The sequence below is a fragment of the Pristis pectinata genome, chromosome 21 (assembly GCF_009764475.1).
Source record: "Pristis pectinata isolate sPriPec2 chromosome 21, sPriPec2.1.pri, whole genome shotgun sequence".
In the NCBI taxonomy this organism is placed as follows: domain Eukaryota; kingdom Metazoa; phylum Chordata; class Chondrichthyes; order Rhinopristiformes; family Pristidae; genus Pristis; species Pristis pectinata.
The window spans coordinates 5,501,125-5,526,256 of NC_067425.1; the positions used below are offsets into that span (position 1 = coordinate 5,501,125).

The following is a 25,132-nucleotide window of genomic DNA, read 5'->3' on the forward strand; positions in this document are numbered from 1 at the left end:
AGGAGCCGTCACAGCCAAGCATTTGCCCACTTATCTGCGATCCAGTGAGCATCAATCAGGAGAGCTGTGGTCAGTCTTCACACCTCACTAGCCAAACCCCGTGCTGAATGAAAACTCTCTCTTGATTGGAAGATGCTCAGCATCATCACACTGGGGGCAGAAGGAGACCAACATCGCAGGAGAGACCAGTGGTCTAGCAAAGGCACTCCTCACTCAGTCACATTCTTTAAGCAGCATAGGCTCTTCACTGCCTTCTGAGGCGGACTAGTGAGTCACTCAGCTGTGAAAGCATTAATTCAAGCAGGTAGCAACTCCTTAGAGCACCTGAGCCAATTACAAGACTACAATCTCACTTTAAGCATCAATTATAAACTGGCAAAAACACTAATTTTATAAAATTGCTTAAGGTCACCCAAATGAACCTCAACTGTGCAAATGGCTATTCTGCCAACAGATGCAGAGGCAAACTCAGCCGTGTGTTCACTTGACTGATGCTCATTAGATAACCAGCATCCGTCCATTGATAACAAACTGCCTCAGGACCTTTGCAACACAATTGGTGCTATGTAAATGCTAGGTGTACACATCCGTGCCTACCCACATTCAGTTTGGGAGCTTGGGCCTCGTTTATCCTGAGGCTTAGTACAAGATAGGGTCACATTTTTAATCAGCTGAATCACAACCAATAACACTACACAGAAAGCCAGCTCTTTAATGATTAAATATACACATGCTTCAGTGAATGCGATCAACTGACTTTTGGCTATTTAGGTTTATCAGGAAGGATCAGAACACAAAAGCCCATCACATTGAGAGTGTGGAGATCTGCAAACAATCAAGACACACATCTGATCGACTGGTTAAAGTGACTTTATAAAATCACAAGTCAAGGCTTTATCAGCTTATAATTACTAGAAAGGCAAAATTACTGCTCGCAAGCAGATCAGGGCAAAGGCCTCAGTGATAGCTTGATGCCCATATTTAGAGGGGACAATGGGCAGAGCGAGGAGCACCCCACCCTCGTTTCTGAGAGAGAAACCCCCCCAGGTCTGAAATCTCACCTTCATTCCCCCAAGGCAGAGTCATACAGCATGCAAACAACCACCATGTCCATCCCAACCTTTCTGCCGGTCTACACTAATCTCATTAGCCTGCATTAGGACCATATCCTTCTGTGTTTCGCCCATTTAACTGTGTCTACACACTTACATGTAGTGACTGTATCTGACTCCTCCACCTCCTGCCAGCACATCCCAGATATCACAGAACATAAAACAGTACAGCACAATACAGGCCCTGCCGCCCACAATGTTGTGCCGACCTTTCAACCTCATAATATCAACAAACCTCAAACAAAAAAACCCCTCAGATCCTCAAGTATATAAAAATTATACCCCTCCTTCCAAATCAATGGGAGTTTTCTCAATTACGCCTGATAGCATTGAACACATAGCAATACATGTGGAGACCCAGTGAGTGTCATCCTCAGCTGAACCAGAGTTAAAGCAGGAGCTGTGTCAGGTTAACTCAGTGCAGGGATCAAAAGCAATAAACTTGCACTTCCAACAAGGCAACCACATCACTTTCAGTATGTTCCAAAGCAACCCATTGCCATTGCAGTACTTCTGAAGTGTGGTCACTGTTGTAGTGTAGGAAAGTTGTACATGGAAAGTTCCCACACACAGCAAAGCGATAACGCAATTGAAAGCCTCACGTGGAGAAGGAACAACTGTTTGCCAGGGATAATAATCCTGCTCCTCAAGAATTTCCCATCTCAGTCTTGGGTCAGTGGGGTACACTCGTCTCCTTTACCAGGCTGTGGATTGAGGTCACACTCTAGACACTCGCACATAACCCAGGCAGACAGGTCAGTACTAGTATTGAGGGAGTGCAGTCCTATCAGAGGTGCTGCCTCACCACCCCCCCACCTCTACCACCTTCAATTTGTTAAAGGTGGGGGAAATAGAGAGCAGCACCAGTCCCACGGAGCCTTGCACAGGTCTGGGCTCACGGAACAGCAGCTGTGATCAGAAATCAGAGTCAGGGCTCACCGAGAGACCAGGAATCCGGGTCACGCTGGCACTTTCATGATAGTTACTGGACAACAGAAAATTGGCACACAGCTGCAAAAGCAGGTCTGTGCACTTTACTGCCAACTCAAATTTTGTTTGAACTAAATGAGATTTACATAGAACTGAATGTCAGCCCATAAAACATCAGGTGGGTTTAACAGTCTTCAGAAAAAAAGTAAAAAAAGCTAATAACAGTCACATCTCCCTCATTAGCTCTGTGGATCAATGGGACATGTTTAATATTAATCAGTCCTCACAGTTCCTTCTCCAAGATGACAGGGACTCTCATCCATGTCCAGCTGAACAAAGGCAACAAGGCGGCACTGAGCACAAGAGGCACAGCAGGCAAAAAAAAACACACCACAGATCGGGTTTTTCAAGAGACCTCATCCACTGGGGCCCACTGCAGGAATCAAACAGAAGGTCTCAAGTACCTGGTCTCCTGCTAGACAGTGGCAGTGACTCCATCACCCACCTACAGCTGGATAAACACAAGGAATGACGAGACAGAAGACTGTAGTGATGGAGTGAGAAAGGGTAGAGGAGGGGGAGGAGGTTTGGTGGTGCAGAAACACTGAGTTTTAAGGAGAAGGGGAGGAAGAAGCTTAGGACAGGAATTCCAGGCTTTAAAGGAAGAATCCTAGAAGACGATTAGCCGCTTCTGCTATTCCCTGAGGGATAAGCTCCACTTCGCCAAAAGGAAGAAAAAATGCAGAAGGCAAATGAGCAGCTACAATTACAGAACTAAACTGTGGGTCTCCTGGTGGCCCGCTGACAATGAAAGAGCATCCCTGAAAAAGGATCCCAAATTCAGCAACAGCAACAGCAACCACTTTACCCATTTATTTTCCCCAGAATGTTCACTCTTCAGTTACCACCCTGCCCTCCTGGGTCACATTGAGTGAAGGACTAGTTGGGTCAATGGGCAAACACACTAAGGTGAAGGGTCTGGGTTCAAGTCCCAAATCTTCTGCTGCTGCAACAGTGGACACCTTTGACCACAAGTCCATCAGGTAGTGGTCAGCACAGAACATACTACAGGCCGGTACCTCAATACTGCAACTCACCAAGTCTGCGACCTCACTCGGCCGGCAGTGAAAGGACCCTCCCAGTCAGATCCTTCCAGCATGATCAGAGTCTCACTCCCAACAAGTTGCCCTTGAGACAGCAGCAATGGACTGCATTTGCAAAGGTGCTTGTCGAGATTTCTGTCGAGCAGCTGTGCGGCAGAGGACTCTGATCTACGGGCTGCTTCCAGGGACACATACCAAGACAAAGTATTGCTGGAGGATCATCAACTCAGTGAAAGATGCACTGCTCGAGATGCCCGTAAATGAATGCTGCCACATTCCAGGCTGCAGCAATTATATACTGAAGCTTGCTGTAGCCAACAGAGGCTTTGTGTGGGGGTTGGGGGGTGGTGGGAAGGACTGCAATCTAAGATCCTGCTACCACAGGAGTTGTGTCCTGTGTAACAGCACTGCAAGCATTTGAAGGGTGTTTGGTTGTTTGGTTCAAAGAAGCCATGAGTGGCTTTGGTGCTTTGTACATGGAATATATTAACTTAACAACAGAAGGAATGTGTAGACTGGACAACACTATGAACGTAAAGAATGCCAGGTACTGTTCTGCTTTTCTTGTATACATTTGTTAATAAAGTTCATCTTTGAAATAAAAAGTGCGACACAGGGACTGCTGCAATGGCAGAGACTTGAGTAAGATGTTAAACAGAGGGCCCAACTGCCTCCCCTCTCCCGGCAATGATTCCATAACGGCACAAAACCCCACACCATTCAGGACAAAGTGGCCCACGGTTCTCACCCTAAACACTCCCTCCACCATTGGTGCACAGCATACCATCAGGCTACTCCAGTCACACCCCCCAAATCTGGTGTTGGATTCGACTGTTTTAAGTAGTTTTTTTTAAACATGTAGTGTTTAATACACCTCAAGTGGCTGCACAAGGAATGGCCGCTTCCTAGCTGATTGGTTCGTCCTTCAGGTGAATATATGTGTTCTCATTGGTTGGTTTGGCCACAGGTATCTAATAGGTTTCCTGATTGGACTATTGTTATCTACGGCGTATTTCTTATCTCAGGTATAAAAGGTGTCGTTTTTTGTTAATCACTCTCTTGCTCTCTTCCCCCCACCCCAGCCCTAGCTCATCTTCAGTTCCTTTTGTCTCGGCTCATCTCCCAGTAGTAAAGCTAGTGCCATGCACTCTGTGACTGTTTCTTTGTTTTAAAACTCTTCCAATAAAACTTTGCGAAGCACCAAGTTGTTTTCAACTCACTCCTGGACTCCTGAAAGAACCCGAGGATTCGAAAATAACCGGATCCGACACTGGTGACCTCTATCAAAGGGCACAAGGGCAGAAGGCACATGGGAACCTCACCCCCTGCAGATGCATCGCACCAATACATAAATATATTGCCTTCGTGCTGCAACTCCCTGCCCAACTGCACTGTGGACTGCAACAGTTCGGAGAAACAGCTCAGCACCATCAAGGGTAGGTAGGGATACAGCAATAAATGTTGGCTGTGCCAGCAACACCCACGTCCTTTAAGTGAATAAAAAACATTTTGAAAAAGCAGGGGAGTTCTTCCTGGTGTCCTGGGCCAATATTTGTTCTTCAATCAACTTCACAGCCACTGTGTATGGAGTCATTATCACGTTGCTGTTTGCTGTGTACAAATTGGCAGCTGTGTAACACTGACTGCACTTTGAAAGGACCTACACAACTTTGGTTGGATCTGAAGGGACATTAAAAGGCCCTGCAGATTTACAAGCATTTTACTCCTCTTTGTGAAGTTATCTACACAAAAATGCAGCTTCCACAGCCATTTCTTCCCTGGCAGGTAGTTTTTAATCCAGTTTCAATTCTAGAACTTGCTGTTCAGAGTCCATGACCTCTGGTTTACTGAGATCAGTGCTGAAACCACAGTACCCATGGAACGGACTGTAGCCAGGAGAGCAAAGAGCCAGATACAGGCAAACAAGAGATTAGAGAAATGTGACTGGGCAAAGGCTTTAATTTTAAAAATGTTTAAAGAGGAACACACATTACTTTGAGTGTTTAGCACTGCTTTTTCTTCTTAAAAAAAAGTACAAGCCAATATTCAGAAAGTCAGTTCACTGCCATCACCGAGTTATTAATAGGAGCAGAGATCAGGAGTCAAAAGCATCAGCACACTGGATACCCGTGTACATTTATTTTCTTTCAGAAGCTGGGCACATTAAGCTAGCAAAATCCTATCAACCACTGCAGCAGGCACAGAACGTGACAGAAACAACAGTTTTATTGTGAGCCCTGTATTCTGGGTCAGAAAGATTATTTGCAGCCACTGTGGCAAACGGAGTTTTTGTTGTAAAACTGAATGTTAAGGCTGACAAGAGTATATTTAGTGAGGCTTGCCAAACACACAGCTCAGCGGGTAGCACACGTCAGGAGGTCGCGGATCCAAGTTCAGAGACTACAGCCTGGCCAATACTCCTAGTGCGTTACTGAGGGGTGCCAGGTTCCCTCTGCTCTTACAGGGGATACAAAAGTACCAACAAAACTATAGTGTAAAAGAAAAGTCCAAGTCCCGCCCAATCTTTTAAAAAAAATCACTCAACCGACACCATTCAAAACAGATTATCGGGCCACTTTCCTGTTTTTTTTGTGGGAGCGTGCTGTATACAAAATGGCTGTTTTCATTCATAACAAACTATCCTGAAGGACCTTATTGACTGTGCCACCTGGAAAGAAAAAATTGCTATTATAAATACAACTCAACTTCCTTAAAAAAAACTCCAAATGTATACATTAGAAAATAAAACCAGCTGCTCACAGGAACAGAAAGACAGCAAGGGCAAGCCAGGGGAAGAGCTCAAAAATAGAGTCAGGCATCATCAGGGTTCAAAGGAGGGGCAACAAAAAAAAAGGATCAAGAAGAGAACATTCAGCCCTTACCACTGACCCTAGCCCATCACTCAATTGGATGATGTGTATCTGAACATTGCATAACTCCATCTTTGATATTCTTATCCTACAAAATTCCAATCGCTTTCAGTCTTTGACTCTGAACTTTTGGGGGAGCGAATTCCAGATTTCCAGGACTTGGGAAGAATGGTCTTACTGCACGACAAGCAGACTTGAAGGACCACACGACTTACTCTCCTCTTCCATCGGGTAGAAGATACAGGAGCCTGAAGGCACGTACCACCAGACTTAAGGACAGCTTCTACCCCACTGTGATAAGACTATTGAACGGTTCCCTTAATACAATGAGATGGACTCTGACCTCACGATCTACCTTGTTGTGACCTTGCACCTTATTGCACTGCACTTTCTCTGTAGCTGTGACACTTTACTCTGTTCTGTTACTGTTTTTACCTGTACTACATCAATGCACTCTGTGCTAACCCAATGTAACTGCACTGTGTAATGAATTGACCCGTACAATCGGTTTGCAAGACAGGTTTTTCCACTGTACCTCGGTACACGTGACAATAATAAACCAATACTTCTGCTCTCATCTCACATGCTTGGGAAGTTCAGCCCGACCTACCTGATGTGTGTGGGGTCACTTCACCCACCTGCTTTGATTCTGCAACTCTATTCCCTTCACTAACATAAAATAACAACTTAAGCTTTGAAGTTTTCAATGAATTATTCCCCCACTCCCTAGAAGTCTTTTTTGGGATATCTGCTCCCATGCAGAGAGGGGCTTTCTGACATCACCCAGGAGTGGCCTGGATCTAATTTCAACGTTATTCCCTCCTTGTCCCGTCAGCGAGTACCTTGGAAATAAGTTCGTCGTGGTTGGCGAGGTGTGCCCGGCAGTGGATGCAACTGTACGTCCTGTGGCAGGTGGGAAGGTAGGCCTGGAACGTCTTGGATCTCGTCATCTTCACCATGGGGGCCACCGGACGCAGCGCGAACTCCGGGCTGCTCCACGAGGCGCTGAGGCAGGTGGGTTCGCACGGGAAACACTGGAGCACGCAGGTGAAGGCCGTGGTGTGGCGGGCAAGCGGTGTGGCAGGTCTCCACACGCTGTTGGGCACCGGGGTGGGGACGGAGGGGGGGGGGGGGAAGGGGGGCACCGGCCTCGCAATGAGGGAGCGACAGCCCAGGACACCGGCGTCTAACTCACCAACCTGGCACAGAGAGAACCATTCGTTAGTGCTGGAGAGAGCAATCATCATTCGGGACCGTAACGCCAATCCCTGTAAGAACACAGAAACAGGAACAGGCCATTCAGCCCTTGAATCCACTCGACCAATGGCCCAGAACAGACAGACAGCAGCAAAGCGGAGCACTCCACTTGCTGATTTCAAAGAAAGCTCCCCACAGAAATCCAGCGACCACTGCCGAGAGATTCCCTTTTCCAACACTGCCCGCTGTCGGGCTTCAGTTCAAGAGCCCTTAGCACTCAGCAACAGCGATGTCATCAACCTGGATGAGCAGCCAATCACATTAATTAATTCACAGACAGCAAACCAGGAAATTAAAGAAACAAAAAAGGAGCCACAAACAAACTGCCGGAGGAACTCAGCGGGTCAGGCAGCATCCGTGGAGGGAGATGGACTACGGATGTTTCAGGTCGAGACCCTTCATCTGGGCTGGATGAAGGGTTGACTGTCCATCTCCCTCTACAGATGCTTCCTGACCCGCCGAGTTCCTCCGGCAGTTTGTTGATGGCTCCAGATTCCAGCATCTGTAGTCTCTTGTGTCTCAATTAAAAAACAAAGCACTGATTTTTGAATGCCATTTAAAAAAAATTCAACTGGGTGCCAGATAAAGGTGGAAAGATGAGCATTGACGTGGAACCTGAAATATTTCAACAGGATCTTCCGAATTAAGTTCTCATACACTTTTAAATACATTAGGGAATTATAATTCACATAGAAATTTTTAGGCCCAGGTAGTTGCCTAAACAATAATCATGGTTGACATTAATAATTCATTTAGACTTCATTCTGTCTCTATACATGATAAAAATCTTGAGATGCAAGTCGGGACACTGGTGAGAATTCCCTTAACACTTCTGAACAGGGAGACAGGTTTTTATTTTAAATAAATCATCCACTTAAGGTTGGCACTCCATTTCTCATCACATCGGAAGGCAGAACCTGCAGCACTCCCTCAGCAGAACAATGGAAGCCATAACCTCGATCCGATGATCAAGTCTTTAGAATAGGATTTGAATGCTCCAAAGCAACTTTGTCGCTAACAAAACCGATCGAGTCTTAGAGTTGAGCTTTTCTGTCGACTAGTTTAAGGGTTTTACTTCCCTTCCCCAATACAGTTCTTCAATTAACTTCCAGCAGGTGAAGCTGGAGAATGGACCACTGTGTACGAACGTTAGCCTTTAAAAAGGCCCACCAAACAAAGCCAAAATACTGAAGCAGAGGCTTTTCAAACCTGGAGAATTGAACTATAACAAATCCAGTTGTTACTGTATGTTATGTAACATCCTGGGATAACATTATAAGGGGGCTTCCAGACACCTTTGGAACTCAAGGCTATGCTTCAAGTACCGAGGTCAGAAACTTGAGACATTGATCCAGTTACTCTCTCCAAAGGCTGCCTGATTCACCAAGTATTCCCAGAAAATTTGTTAATTTTCAATCCACTGGGTTATTGCCTCATTAATTTCAAACCTACCAACTCAACAGGGAAAGGAATCAATCTGGTGAAGAATTAACGTCAGCATGGACACAACTGGTCAAACAGCTTCCTCTGTGCTGAAGTCGCTGTATTCTAGGAACTACAGACTGGAATGAGATTAGCTGAAACTTTTGCTGTTTTGAGGTCTTGAAAGTAGCTTCTGGTGGTTTCTACACATTCAGATCCCCTAATGCACAATTTTATAGCTGCTCAGCAAAATGATGCCACAGAGAACGGAAGTGACTACCTGCAGTTCATTCACCAGAATGTGTGAAGTACAGTTCAGCACTTCAAGTGTTTGACTCGACTACACTCACCTGTTCAAATGGCCGTGGGTTCAAGTCGCACATCAGATCCAAGCCCCTGATCCAGGCTGACCCACCCAAGGCACTGCAGCATTGTCAGCAGTGCAGTCTTTCAGGAGGCAAAGACAGACAACGTCTGCTCAAGTGGACAGAGATTTCATGGCTTGATTTCAAAGAGCAGGGAAGTTCTCCTGAACAATCTCTGGAGACTATGCTTTCAGCTGCTGATGATCCTTCAGGATTTTGGTTAGTTCCTCACCAAGAGTGATGGATACCTGGAACTCTCCAGTGCCAGATGATTCGAGGGTGGCAAATGTTGTTCCTTTGTTCAAGAAAGGGAGTAGGGATAACCCTAGGAATTATAGACCAGTGAGTCTTACTTCAGTGGTGGGCAAATTACTGGAGCAGATTCTTAGAGACAGGATTAAGGAACATTTGGAGAAGCCCAGGCTGATTAGGGACAGTCAGCACAGCTTTGAGAGGGGGAGGTTGTGCCTCATGAGCCTGATTGTCACATCCTTAAAAGAATTCAAAGCACATTGATGAAGGTAGAGCAGTGGATGTGGTGTACATGGATTTTAGTAAGGTATTTGATAAGGTTCCTCATGGAAGGCTTAGTCAGAAAGTCAGGAGGCATGGGATCCAGGAAAACGCTGCTGAGTGGATTCAGAACTGGTTCACCCATAGAAGACAGCTAGATGGAGTGTATTCTGCCTGGACCAGTGGTGTTCCGCAGCGATCTGTTCTGGGACCCCTGTTCTTTGTTATTTTTATAAATGACATGGAAGAGGATGTGGAAGGGTTGTTTAGTAAGTTTGCAGATGACACAAAGGTTGGTGGTGTTGTGGATAGCGTAGAAGGTTGCTGTAGGTTACAACAGGACATTGATAGGATGCAGAGCTGGGCTGAGGAGTGGCAGATGGAGTTCAACCGGGAAAAGTGTGAAGTGATACACTTTGGAAGATCGAATTTGAAGGCAGAATACAAGGTTAATGGCAGGACTCTTAGCAGTGAGGAGGAACAGAGGGATCTTGGGTTTAACGTCCATAGACCCCTCAAGGTTGCCACGCAGGTTGATAGGGTTATTAAGAAGGCGCATGGTATGTTGGCCTTCATTAGTTGGGGTATTGAGTTCAAGAGCCGCCAGGTAACGTTGCAGCTCTATAAAACTCTGGTCAGACCATATTTGGAGTATCGTGTTCAGTTCTGGTCACCTCATTATAGGAATGATGTGGAAGCTTTAGTGAGGGTGCAGAGATTTACCAGGATGTTGCCTGGATTGGAGAGCATGTCTTATGAGGATAGGTTGAGTGAGCTAGGGCTTTTCTCTTTGGAGAGAAGGATGAGAGGTAACTTGATAGAGGTGTACAAGGCATAGATCAAATGGACAGTCAGAGACCTTTTTCCAAGGGGAAAAATTGCTAACACGAGGGGGGATAATTTTAAGGTGATGGAGGAAGATATGGGGGCGGGGGGGATGGAAGAAAGATGTCAGAGGCAAGTTTTTGTTTTACACAGAGTGCTGGGTGTGTGGAGCACATTGACGGCAGAGGTGGTGGAGGCAGATACATTGGGGACATTTAAGAGACTTAGATAGGCACATGAATGATAGAAAAATGGAGGGCTAATGAGCAGGATAAAATGTCAGGCCAACATCGTGGGCCGAAGGGCCTGTACTGTGCTCTGGTGTTCCATGTTCTCCCCATAAAATACTGTGGAAGCTTGAGGTCAGTTGAAAATTTATATAATTCAATGGCACTCACTAAATACCTCCTGACCAAACTTTCGGCCATTTGTCAAAACCTCTGTTTAGCAGTGCTTAAACACAATTCTTCAGACAGAAGTGCTAAACAAAAGCAAGTTGTGACTGTTGCTGTTAGCCAGCAACCACAAACATTTGTGGGATTTTGCTGTGCGCAGTTCGGCTATTGTTATTGCGTACACTTCAACATTTAAGCTCAGTGGTTATGAAAAGGTCCTACAGATATGCAAGATCTTTCCTGTTAAAAAACACGAGTACTGCACAATAACTAATGCATTTCAGAGTCACAGAACTGTTGCAGGACAGGTCATGTCACCCATCAAGGCCATCTCAGCTCTTTGTGCAGCAATACAATCTAACCTTTCCTCTGCCCTGCAAATTCTTCTTTTAATTGCCTTTTGAAAGTCCCTTTACCCCTCTATTTGGAAGTGTTTTACCTCACTGTGCCTGCCCTGCTTCTACTACCTCACACTTCACCCCATCTTCCTCCCCCCCCAAACAAAAATTCCACCACAGCCTCAAAGGGCAATTACTAAACTTACTGTACAGTAACTTCACACAGCAGCTGAAACCTCATTGTATTAGAGAGTTCCATAGATTCATTTGCTTGATAATGTCTTTGTAAGAAGATCGCTCCGCCATTGGTGGCCATTTCTTCAACTGGCAAAGCCCTGGAATTCCCCCTCTAAACCTCTCCCTAGTAAGGTGCAAGTTGACATTTTGGGTCAGGGCTGATGGGGAAAGAGGAAAGATTGCCATTATATAGCATTACAAGGGAGGGGTGTGACAGAGGTTGGCAGGTGATGGGTGGAACCAGATGGGGAGGGGATGACGGGCAGGTGGAAGCAGGTGGGGGAAGGGGAGGGGAGGGGAGGGTGAATAAAAGGAAGAAAACAAGATGGACGAGTGAGTGTGTAGGAGAACAACATCAGGGGAGTGGAGGGGTCATTGAAATGGTAATTATGTTACTGGCCTGGTGATGCAGAGGCTGGAGTATTAGACAAAAAGAAATTTAAAAAAAAGAAAATTCAATAAAAAAATCCATGAGGTTGCTGTAAACACCCCACAAGGTTAAGTTCTTTTAGAGCAGGTAAAAAAAAATTACTTCTGGACAGAAGTGTGTGAGGTAGAGGTTGCTTTGTGAAGTATCCTCAAAATATTAAATTGGTTTATTTAATGAGATCAGAGCTGCTGGGAGCATCTTCCCCACAAATCAAGAACACTGAACATCAGCACCTCCAAGACTACCCCTTTGTTGAAGGGACACTTTCCTGACAAGGAGCACTGTTCCGTCACCACTTCTGGATCAGGGGCAGGAAGAGGCCATTCAGCCCATTGATGCTGTGATTTAAGAAAAATCTTCAATCTCCATTCGACTTTCCAGCACTACTCTGATACTTCCCTTGGTGTTTAACAATCCATCGACAAATGAGCATCGACAGCATTCTGGCTGGTACAAGCTCAATGATCACACTGATACTTATATTCCTAAAGTGTGCCAAAGGAACAGTGGTAAGGTTATGTTACAGGGTCAATGATGGACCATTTCCATCTTCACTCTGACTGCAGTGGCTCAAGAGATAGATCCCCACATCCCCTCCTGGAATATAGGGAGACTCAGTACAGACAACACTACTAACTATTCTGCTCCTCAGTCCCCTTATCCACATATTTAAATAAAGTAATCCAGTAAAGGTGGATTGCAGCACAAAAGGAGATGGAATTCTGGAAAAAGCTTCAGGATAAGTGATATCAGGAAGTAAAGGAGTCTGTTCAAACCCTCAAATTGATTCTGCCATCTTATTACATGCATCTCAAATCTTACCTGTCGTGGGTCTGTAATCCCTAATAACCCAAGTGAAAGAATTATTTTTTAATCTGTTTTGAAAGCAAAATACTACAGATGTTGGAATTCTGACATTTAAAACAGAAAATTATGGAAATACTAGTCAGACAGCATCTATGGAGAGAGACACACACAGTCAACATTTCGGGTTGACCTTTCATCAAAACCTTTGAACTCGAGTGGGAAAAAAAATCAAAACTATTCCCCAGTTTTTTCTGCTGTGAGGAAGGGCTTCCCCCAGAGCCTGGATATATTGTGCCATCCTCTCCTCCCCCATATCATGGGCTCCTTCCAAAACAGTAACCAATCTCACCCCAAATCACACACATTTTTGCTCTCTCAACATCTCATTAAATCTAACACAAAGGAATTCAAACTTGCCTAGTCTTTGGCATTGTATCCAGTTTAGCCTCATTTTAAGTTAACAGCTAGCAATGTTAACATTGTTTATAAACCACAGCCTTTCCACCCATCAAACCTGCTCTGCCATACACTAAGATCATGGCTGATCAGGATCTCAGCCGCAGATACATTTCCCTGCCCGTTCCCTTCAAAACGGAAACAAAATTCTGTCTCCCTCGCCTTTGAATGTGGTCAATGACAGCTTTCTGGGGGGAAAGAATGTCAAAGAATCACAATGCTTGGTGCATAACTCTGCATCTCCCTCCAAGATGAGTGACCCCTTATTCTAAAAAGGCACAAACCCCAAATCTAGGCTCCTCAATGAAGGCAACACACACAAGATACTGGAGGAACTCAGCAGGTCAGGCAGCATCCATGGAGGGAAATAAACAGTCGACATCTGATGATTCTCTCTTCTCTTCCATCAGGCAGAAGATACAGGAGCCTGAGGGTATGTACCACCAGACTTAAGGACAGCTTCTACCCCACTGTGATAAGACTATTGAATGGTTCCCTTATACAATGAGATGGACTATGACCTCATGATCTACCTTGTTGTGACCTTGCACCTTATTGCACTGCACCTTCTCTGTAGCTGTGACACTTTACTCTGTACTGTTATTGTTTTTACCTGTACTACCTCAATGCACTCTGTACTAACTCAATGTAACTACACTGTGTAATGAATTGACCTGTATGATCGGTTTGCAAGACAAGTTTTTCCACTGTACCTCAGTACAAGTGACAATCATAAACTAATACTGAAACGTCGACTGTTTATTTCCCTCCATAGATGCTGCCCGACCTGTTCCTCCAGCAGTGTGTGTGTGTGTGTTGTTCCAGCATCTGCAGAATCTCTTGTGTGTCTCCCCTCAATGAGGGCAATTGTCCTCAACATCCCCTCAACAACCACAAGCGAAGGCCCAACCTTGGCTCATGAGGCATCTTCTTCGTCCCAGGGATCAACCCAGTGGACTGATGGAAGGCTGGTTCAGCTGGCGAGCTGCAGGCGCGCCATCGCCCGCAGACACCCTCCCTGCGCCGGCTGCCAGCAGCTCAGACAGGGGGAAGTGAAGCAGCGGGAAGGGGGCGGGGCCTCGCCCGGTGACGGACAGCTCGCCGGCCCGCCCCCTCCGCACTGTTGGTAAACAAATCCAGCACGTGACCTGCCCTCTCTCCCGCCTCCTCCCTCTCTCTCTCCCCCCCCCCAACCAAAAGCCCCGGGCGTCACTTCCGGAGACAACCGCGAGCGAGGAAAAAAACCGTGGTTCCCAAGGGCAACGCGAGCCCGGGAGCCGTCACCGGGCAACCGGACCGCGGCGTTCCATCGCTGCAGCCCCAGGTGTCCTGCGCGGGAAAGGGGTGCAAGCAAGGACATCCCTTGTGCTCAGTCTGAACTGGGACAACGATGGGAGGGGGGGGGGGGAGAGATGGCGGGAAGAAGATACCTTATCATGCCGGGATTGGGGGGGGGGTGGGGGGAGATGGAGACACAGGCTGGAGCCGGGACAACACCTGGGCACATGTTGACCAGGGACAACGAAATGAATGGGTGCAATCCATAAGCAATGCGGAACAAAAAAAAAGTATGTGTGGAAGGGGGGGGGGGGGGGGAAGAGAGATAGAATCAGAAAGAGCAAATAAAACACCAGGTCTCTCCTTGACCCCGAGCGAAGAGACTCCAGACAACTGGAATGTAGGGAAAAGTACAGATCTGGGCACAGTTTAACCCAGGAAAACGAATGACGGGATCGGGATGAATCCCGGGCACGGGAGGACAACGGGAGAGAGAAAGGAAAGGGACCTGTGCACACCTTAACCCGGGACAACACTGGCCATGGATACACGAACAAACTTAACATACAATCCAACTTCATTAACGTAACCGTAAATGCAACCCCCTCCAACCAAAATAAGCATTAAATTATACTGTTTGCATTTACCCCTTTGAAGTATTTCTAAATGCTGTTAAGTTTACATAAACAAAGGTAAAGGTCCCTATTACACGTCTAGCCTACCTCAAAGATCAGATAACTTTTCCTCAATCCGTCCGCCGGAGGCAGAAGAGGTAGAAATTTCTTTTTCAAATCATAAAATATAAAAAAAAGTGTATTAAAAGTTCAAACGTAGACTGGGAGCCCCTTTCAAGCCTTTGTTCTGATCTTCGAAGCGCTTTATTTTAAACTGTTGCATCTGGCGAGAGCATGGGAGAGGAACAAAAGAGCAAGCATCAAGGTGCTCGACATCAAGGGCTAAATCTACCCTGCTAGGTCGTGCAGTCAAACACTCACGATTATTTTGAGATTCTTAACTAGAAGAGACAAGTTGGGGTTTCTTTAAACAAAATGGTGCTCTAGAAGTTGGAGCATTATTAAAACTACAACCTTAAAAAAATAGATTTCCAATCATTAACATTACATTAGATTTACCTGCCAAGTTGTATTTCATTTTGACCTTTCAAGCCATTCGCGGAGCTTCGAGATTAAAAATTGCTGAGCCTTTCGCTGGCCTAAACCACAGATTTCCGACTGCATCACATCAGTTCCTAGCAAAACAAACCCAGATACCCACTGCACCAGCATCCCTCTAACCAAACAACGCCGCAGAACTGTTACAGATGGCAATTTTTTTTGCAAAATTCCAATCATGCAGCTCTCAGCTTCCTTTGCATTAAGATAAATAAATCGCAAACATTCTGTAAAATATAATCTGGAAAAGAGGAAACGCACAATAGGAAATATTGCATTTGAAGCAAGATGTCAGCCCATTTTCAAACCCTTACCTTAAAATATGAAATTTGAACTCCTCTACTATTTGTTTGTATTATTTTTCTCTGACCAAATGACTGTTTGGATATTTTTCTTTGCAATTTCTATTACAATTCAGGCCAGACTGAAGAACTGCAACAGCTGCAACCCCAGAAGCTGCGGCCACCGCACTTTATACCTAGCGCATCCTAACTTGCTCGCCAAGCGATTGACAGCTTCGTCCACCAATCCAGCGCTGGAGGGGTCCTAGCAACACCACTGCCATTGGTCGATATCTGTTGACCCGCCGCCGAACGTACACCAATCACATCTCGCAAGAGGGGCGGAGCAACGGCGGAGATGTTCAAGGTAGGTTGAGTTGCGGCAGACGTCACCTGGTCACCAACAGGACCAATCAGCGAGCGGCTCATGAAAAAAGTTGAGCAAAGCGGGGACTTGGATTGGAACCAAACACCAGGAATAATTGCAGGAAATTCCATCAAAAGAGCAAATGCAGACTTGCCCTTCCAGCCTCCAGTCCCTAAGCACATAGCCCGAAGCAAAATGTGGCGATGCACTTAATTTTGTAAAATATTAATAATTCAAACATCATTTCAGTAAGAACTTGCATTTATTTACCATCTTTAAAATGATCTTGCATTTATGTATATCTTTGAATGTCTGTGTTAATATAAGACATTAAGCAAGAACTTGCATTCATATTGCATCTTTCTAAACAGTCTGCATTTATTTTGCCCCCTTTTACAAAGGACTTGCATTTATACAGCATAATTAAAAATAACTTGCAGTTATGTTGCACTTTGAACAAAAACTTGTCTTTATCACCTTTAACAATATTTTGAAGATCTCCTCATCCTGCCACTGTCCTTGAGGGCACTTGACTCCATCCCTCAGCGAGCCAATCCAGGCTAGCCTTGTTACCACTCATGGCTGACAAGGAATTGAGAAGCAACTCAAACATAACAAGGCCTCGGGAGCAGATGGTATTCCTGCTGAAATCTTGAAACTCGGCGGTGAAAAGCTTCAGTCACAAGTCCACAGCCTTATCTCCAATATCTCACTTCCATCAAACTTCCCTCAGAAGTGGGGCCAATCTTCAGAACTAGTGGGAAGGAGTTTATCTTGCACAACTAGAAGTAAGGTTACCCAAACCTTGGTTGTCAAGCTGCAGTATGCAGATGATGCTGATGTTTGTGTACACTCAGAGGCCAAGTTCCAAGCCATTGTCAACGCTTTCACTGAAGGATGTGAGAAGATGGCCTTACATTGAACATCCAACATGGAGAGGTAACTAAATATATTGGTGAGGGCAATGCAGTCGAGGTGATTTACACAGAATTCAGTAACGCCTTTGACAAGGTGCCACGGGGAAGGCTGATCTGAGAGGTGAGAGCCCATGGGATTCGAGTTGGCAAACTGGATCCAAAATTGGCCTGGTTATGGGAGACAGAGGGCGATGGTGGAGGGTTGTTTCTGTGGTTGGAAGCCTGTGCCCAGTGGTGTACCACAGGGATTAATGATGGGACCCCTACTCTGTCATATACATTAAGGATTGGCATATGAATGTAGGAGGTATGATGAGTAAGTTTGCGGATAACACAAAAATTAGAATCATAAATAGAACCATAGAATTGTACAGCACAGAAACAGGACCACCTTGTCCTTTCCTGTCCACACTCATCCCATTTGCCTGCATTAGGCCCATATCCGTCTACACCTTTCCTATCTGTGTCCAAATGCCTTTTTAATGATGTAATTGTGTCTGCTTCCACCACCTCCTCTGGCAGCTCGTTCCAGATACCACCCACCCTCCGTGCGAAAAGCTTATCCTTCAGGCCACCTGTAAATTTCTCCCCTCTCACCTTAAAGCTGTGCCCTCTAGTTCTAGAGTGCCCTGCCCCAGGAAAGAAACTCTGACCTTCTATCCTATCTATACCTCACATAATTTTATAAACCTCTATGAGGTCACCTATGTTCCAGTGGGATTAAACCCAGCATATCCAGTGCAACACACAAAGTGCTGGAGGAACTCAGCAGGTCAGGCAGCATCTATGGGGGGAAATGGACAGTCACCATTTTGGGTCAAGACCCTTCGCTTGGACCCTTCAACAGTCCAGATGACCTGAAACATTGACTGTCCATTTCCCTCCGTAGATGCTGCCTGACCCACTGAGTTCCTCCAGTGCTTTTTGTGTTGCTCCAGATTCCAGCATCTGTAGTCTCTTGTGTCTGCAGCACATCCCGTCTCTCCTTATAACTAAAGCTCTCAATTCCAGGCAACATCCAGGTGAATCTCTTCTGCACTCTCTCTGTTGCTACTGCATCCTTCTTGTACTGTGGCAACAGAACTGTACACAGTCGGTGGCTTTGTTGATCGTGAAAAGGATAGTTTTAGGTTACAGAATAATATTGAACAGCTGGTAAACTGGAAGGAACAATGGAAGATGGAATTTAATCCTGATAAGTGCAAGGTGATGCATTTTTGTCGTCTAATAGCGGTAGACATACGCCATGAATGATAGGGCCATAGGGAATGTTGAGGAACAGAAGGATGTTTAAGTACAAGTCCATAGATCCCTAAAGGTTGCAGCGCAGGTGAATAAAATGGTGAGAGAGGCCTACAAGATGCTGGCCTTCATTACCCGGGGCAGAGAAAATAAGAGCATAGAGGTTATGGTACAACTTTGGAAAACTTTGGTTAGGCCCCAGCTGAAATATTGTGTGCAGTTCTGGTCACCACGCTATAGGAAAGACGTTATTGCACTGGGGAGGGCTCAGAGGAGTTTTACCGGGATGTTGCCTGGCATTTAATGTTTCAGCTATGAGGAGAGACCGGATAGGCTGGATTCATATTCCTTGGAGCAAGGAGGCTGAGAGGGGAACCTGACAGAGGTATACATGTTCTCCACAGCTTACGAGCGGCTGACTTATGTACATACGAACGGGTGTTTGGGAGACCAGCGGGATGGATTTGTCGGCTGCTGCAGGGTTGCAGGAGTCTTCTGCCGTGTGGGAATTCAGCGCACAGCCGCATTTCCGACGCGCGAACTGTCCGGGCGACGGACAGTTCACAGGAACGGAACCCTGTTGTGACCTGTGGAGGACGAGTTGGCAGAGATTTATGGTGAGGGGGGAAGATTTAAAAGGGACCTGAAGGGCAACTTCTACACACAGAGGGCGGTGGGTATGTGGAACGAGCTGCCAGAGGAAGTGGTAGAGACGGGTACGATAACAACTTTTAAAAGACATTTGGACAGGTACATGGATAGGAAAGGTTTCGAGGCCAAACACATGCAAATGGGACCAGCTTAGATAGGCATCTTGGTCAGCATGGATGAGTTGGGCCAAAGGGCCTGTTTCCATGCTGTGTGACTCTATGACTCTATGACCTGTATAGATAGAGTGGATAGTGAAAACCTTTCCCCATAATAGAGACGCCTTAAACCAGACAACATAGGTTTAAGGTGAGGAATAAGAGGGTTAGAAAGGATCTGAAGAAACATTTTTTCACTAGAGGGCAGTTGCAATCTGGAATGTACTGCTTAGGAAGGTGGTAAAGGCGGATATTCTCACAGCATTTAACAAGGATCTGGACGAGCACTTGAAAAGGCAACGCATAGAAGGCCACGGACCAAGTGCTGGTTAATAGAATTAATATAGGTGGGTACTTGATGATCAGTATAGACATGGCGGACAGTGACTATGATTCTATCCGCAACACACTTTGATCACACTGCACTAAAATGGACTTTTTTTTGTTCTAATTGGGTTCTTTCTTGTAAAAATTTTGTGTAATTCATGTTTAGTTTATGTTTTTCTTGTGAATGCTGCTTATCTGATGCTCTGTGCCTGTGATGCTGCTGCAAGTAAGTTTTTCATTGCGCCTGTGCATACGTGTACTTGTGCACGTGACAATAAAGTCGACTTTGATTTTGGCTTTGGAGACAAACATCCTCCACCACCTCCACCCACCGTACCACACTGCCTTCTGAAAATATAAGGCACAAGAGACTGCAGACGCTGGAATCTGGAGCAACAAACAATCTGCCAGAGGAACTCAGAGGGTCGAGCAGCGTCTGTGGGGGAAAAGAATTGTCGACGTTTCGGGTCAAACCCCTGCATCAGGCCTGAAGTGTCAACAATTCCTTTCCTCCCACAGATGCTGCTCGACCCGCTGAGTTCCTCCAGCAGATTGTATTGTTGCTCTGAGAATACAAGTTCACGGTGAGACCTTGGCCTACGGAGATCACCTCCCACATTTCAGGAGCCACTCCTCGGCAAATGCACCCATCGATGATGAAACTCACCATCACCTCCAATGCAATAGCTCATCCTTTGGTCAACTGAGGAGAAAGGTGTTTGAAGATCAAGACCTCAGACCTGGCACAAACTCATGGTTAACCAAGTAACTGTGATCCCTGTCCACCGGAATACTTCTGAGGCATGGACTACCTGCAACAGACACCTCAAGGCATTGGAAAAATATCACCAACGCCGTCTCTGCAAATTGCATCAAATTCATTAGAAGGAAAAGCAAAGCAACATCCCAGGTCAATATCACCACCGTCGAGGCCCCAGTTACTATCACCCAGCTACACTGAACAGGAGGACCCTCACCACCCGGGACGTGCCCTCTTCACATTACTCCCATCGGGGAAGAGGTACAGGAGCCTGAAGACCCACACTCAGCGATTCAGGAACAGCTTCTTCCCCTCCGCCGTCAGATTTCTGAACGGTCCCTGAACATTACCTCGTTATTTCCTCTTTTGCACTATTTATTTACTTTTGTAACTTGTATGTCTTGCACCGTGCTGCTGCCGCAAAACAACAAATTTCACAACGTATGTCAGCGATAATAATCCGGATTCTGATTCTGATCGTCTTCTGAAAATCTAAATATATCACATGTACTGGTTCACCTTTGTTTAATCTACTAGTCACGTTCTCAGAAAAATCTCCAATTGATCAGCCAAAGATCATTTCCGTTTCATAAAGCCATGCTGACCTTTTTAATCCTGTGATTTTTTTCTCTGTTATCGATTACTTCGTTATCGATTCCAACATTTAGACTAACAGGTTGATAGTTTCCTGTTTTCTCGCTCCATCTTTCCTTAACTATTGGGGTCACATTTGTTCACCTCCAATCTTCAGGAACCATTCCAGAATCCATAGAAGGATGATAATCCATACAAAACTTTAGCAAGGTCTTGGATTTACATAAAACTTTTAATGACTGCCTTCATTTTGCAATTTATGCACAGCTTGCATTGATGCAGCACTTTTTAAAAAAAATTACATTTTTTTCAAGTAAATGGGATTAATATCGATGTGTATAGGATGGTCAGTGTAGATGTGGTGGGCCAAAGGGCCTATTTCTTTGCTGTATGGCTCTGTGTCTCAATGACTTTAACAAGAGTTTACATTTACATATTCGACTCTCCCTCCCTTCTCTTGGCTTCTCATATTACAGGTAATAGCCTAGTGATAAATATCCATTATAACCAACTGACTCCCACAGCTGCCTTGATTAAACCTTCCTCCTACTTTCCTCAATGTAGGGATTCCGTTCCATTCTCCCAGCCTGAGCAAGAATGGGGTTCCCCTTGTCCTCACCTCCTGCCCTACCAGCCTCCACGTTCCACCTTCAATGCGACTCCCCCCCCAACCCCACCAGACACATCTTCCCCCTCCCTCCCCATCTGACACCTTTACCTCCACCAACCCCGAGTCTGATTTTTCGTCTCCACCAACCACTCCCCTTGTCAGGGCACTTTCCCACTCATCCGTCGGGAGATACACCACTTGCCCTTCCCGTCACCAAGGGATCCAACAGTACTTTCAGGTGAAGCAACGATTCATGTGCCAAACATGGGCAAATGGGACTAGCTTAGATGGGAATCTTGGTCGGTATGGACCAGTTGGGCCGAAGGGCCTGTTTCCGTGCTGTATGACTCTATGTGCACTTTAGTACAGTTCAGAGTATTGCACAATGTTGAAAAAGGGAGGAAGGAAGCTGGAAACTACCAGCCTGTTAGCATAACATCCATCATTGGGAAACTGTTCGAAATTATTATTAGTTGGGCAATTGGAAGCTTTCAAGGTAATCATGCAATAAGGCGTTCTGTAGGGAGGTTATATTTCAGCTATATAAGGCATTAAGGTAAGACCACATCAGGGTGGCAAAGTCGCACAGCTAGTGGATCTGCAGCCTCATATTTCCAGTGACCCGGATTCGATCACGACCTCCGTTGCTGTCCACGTGGAGTCAGCATCTTCTCCCTGTGACTGTGGGGGTTTCCTCCGGGGGCTCTGGTTTCCTCTCACATCAATTTGGTAGGTTAATTGGTCAGTTTACATTGTAGGTGAGTGGGAGAATCTGTGGGGAGTTGACGGAAATGTGGGGAGAATAAAATGGGATTAGTGTAAATAGGTGATTGATGGTCAGAGCAGCCTCAGTGGGCTGCAGGGCCTTGCTGAGTGACTCTATGACATCTGGGTTATTGTGTCCAGTATTAATTTATCCATTTAAGGAAGGGTGTTAATGCGTTGGAAGCAGCTCAGAAAGGGCTTACTAGAATGGTCAAGTTAAGATAGGATATTATATTTATTAGTCACATGTACATTGAAACACACAGTGAAATACATCTTTTGCGTAGAGTGTTCTGGGGGCAGCCCGCAAGTGTTGCCATGCTTCCGGTGCCAACACAGCACGCCCACAACTTCCTAACCCGTACGTCTTTTGGAATGTGGGAGGAAACTGGAGCACCCAGAGGAAACCCATACAGACGCATGGGGAGAACGTACAAACTCCTTACAGACAGCGGCCGGAACTGAACCCGGGTCGCTGGCGCTGTAATAACATTACGCTAACCACTACACTGAAAGATTGGACAAGCTAGACTTGTATCTGCTGCAGTGTAGAAGAGTGAAAGGTGACAGATCAAAACTTACAGGGCCTCGACAGGATGGATGTGGAGAGAAATCTAGGCAATCATTGCTTAAAAACGGGGGGTCACTCAAATAAGCTAGAGATGGGATTTTGTTTTCAGAGGGTTGTGAGTCTTTGGAGCTATCTTCCTCAAAGGATGGTGGAGGCAGAGAATTTACATATTTTTAAGGCAATGGTAGACAGATACTTGATAAGCAAGGGGTGAGAGATTTGACACACTTGCCTTCATTGGTCAGGCCATTGAGTACAAGAGTTGGGACGTCATGTTGCAGCTGCACAAGGCATTGGCGAGACCACACTTGCAGTCTTGCGTGCAGTTCTGGTTGCCTAGTGAGAGGACAGATCCAATTAAGCTGGAAAGGATGCAGAAACGATTCACAACTATGTTACCCAGACTGGAGGACTTGAGTTATAAGGAGACATTGGATAGGCTGGGGCATTTTTCCTTGGAGCGTAGGAGGCTGAGGGGTGACCTTATAAACGTTTATAAAATCATGAGGGACATCGATAAGGTGGATGGTCAGAGTCTTTTCCCCAGGGCAGGGGAATCTAAAGCCAGAGGGTGCAGGTTCAAGGTGAGAGGGGGAAGATTTAAAGGGGACCTGAGGGGCAGGTCTTTCACACACAGGGCGGTGGGTACACGGAATGAGCAGCCAGAGGAAGTGGTTGAGGCAGGTACAATTACAACATTTAAAAGACATTTGGGCAGGTGGATAAGAAAGGTTTAGAGGGATGTGGGCCAAACGCAAGCAAGTGGGGCTAGCTCAGGAGGCAAGTTGGTCAGCACGGACAAGTTGGGCCAAAGGGCCTGTTTCTCGGTCATATAAGTCCATGACTCAGTCACTGGGACTAGACAGTAATGTGGAGGTGGGGTTACAATCAGAACAGCTATTATCTTGTTATGGGTAGAGCCTGCTCGAGAGGCCGAGTGGCCTCCTCTTGCCCCTAGTGTGTGTGTTTGTATCTCGCCTCCACACCGAAAAAAACAAAAATGGATTGGTTCACCACTTGCTCCACAAGGTGACCCTGAGGTTCCAGTTACCTCCTTCCTTCTCCCGATGCAGCCTCTCTGTCTTTGGCCTCTTACACTGCTCCAACTAAACCCAATGTAAGCTCAAGGAACAGGACCTCACCTTGCGATGAGGCACATTGCACCTTGGAACAATATCCAATTCACAATTTCAGATAAACTGCCTTTCCTGTTTGTGTCAGATCTGGCACAGTTCTAAGGTACGACCATCGAACTGTAAGATCAGATATTAGATATTTATTTATTAGTCACATGTACATCGAAACACACAGTGAAATGCGTCTTTTTACGTTACTGAGAACGTGCTGGGAGCAGCCCGCAAGTGTCGCCACACTTCCGGCGCCAACATAGCACGCCCACAGCTCCTAACCCGTACGTCTTTGGAATGTGGGAGGAAACCGGAGCACCCGGAGGAAACCCACGCAGACACGGGGCGAACGTACAAACTCCTTACGGACAGCGGCAGGAATTGAACCCGGGTCACTGGTGCTGTAATAGCGTTACGCTAACCGCTACACTACTGTGCCACCTCTCTCCACAGAGATTTTGAGGTTATATAATACCTTTATTAAAAGTGTGCATTTATTTTGCACATTTAAGAAGAGTTTGCATTTTGTGCCTTTATGAAGTATTATATTTACACCTTTAAGAAGAACTTACATTTAGAAATTCTATTTAACAAGCATATATTGAAATAGCATAATTAACAAAAACTTGCTTTCATATTGCACCTTGAACAAGAGCCTGCCTTTATGTAGACTCTGTAAAAGTGCCTGTGTGTATTTGTATATGTATTTTGCACCTTTAACAAGATTTTATATTTAAATAGCTTCCTTAACAAGAGCTCCCATTTATTTTTCCAACTTTAATAGGACACTGCACTAATATAGAACCTTGGACAAGATCTTGGGTTTACATACTAGATTTAACAAACACTATGTATTTATTTTGCAAGTTTAACAAGCTTGCCTTAATATAGCACCCTGAACATTTGCTCAATTTATTTTGAACAATTACCAACGTCTTACATTTATGTGGCAGGTTTAGCAAAAGCTTGCTTTCATTTTCCATAGAGACCTCGTATTTATGCAAACCTTCAGAAGGTTTTGCATTCTATAATACAGCTTTAACAAAAACTTGCATGTATGTTGCAGATTTAACATTCAATTTAATTTGCACGTTTGACAAGAGCTTGCATTAATACAGCATCTTAAATAAGTGCTTGCATTTATTAAACAGTTTTATGAAGAGCTTGAATTAATCTACCACTTGTAGTAAGAGTTTGCATTTGTATTGCCGCTTTACCAAGAAATCGCATCATTTATGTAACACATTTCACAAAA

At 45.5% G+C, this 25,132-nt stretch overlaps 1 protein-coding gene across 4 annotated transcripts in view; it reads right to left on the reverse strand.

Annotated features, from left to right (window-relative positions):
* The window catches only part of ypel2a (yippee-like 2a), a 31,005-nt gene extending 15,042 nt beyond the window's left edge, over positions 1-15,963 (reverse strand). The window contains exons 1-3 of one of the 4 annotated variants that reach the window (XM_052035810.1): positions 15,825-15,888; positions 15,061-15,120; positions 6,858-7,214 (exon numbers count right to left, since the gene is read on the reverse strand). In XM_052035810.1, the coding sequence (XP_051891770.1) occupies positions 6,858-6,974 (117 nt within the window). In that variant the 5' untranslated portion in view covers positions 6,975-7,214; positions 15,061-15,120; positions 15,825-15,888. Of the gene's footprint in view, positions 1-6,857; positions 7,284-13,970; positions 14,008-15,060; positions 15,121-15,824 lie in introns of those variants that run through there. The other 3 variants (XM_052035809.1, XM_052035808.1, XM_052035807.1) reach the window with 3 other exon arrangements.
* Between the last annotated feature and the right edge of the window lie 9,169 nt (positions 15,964-25,132).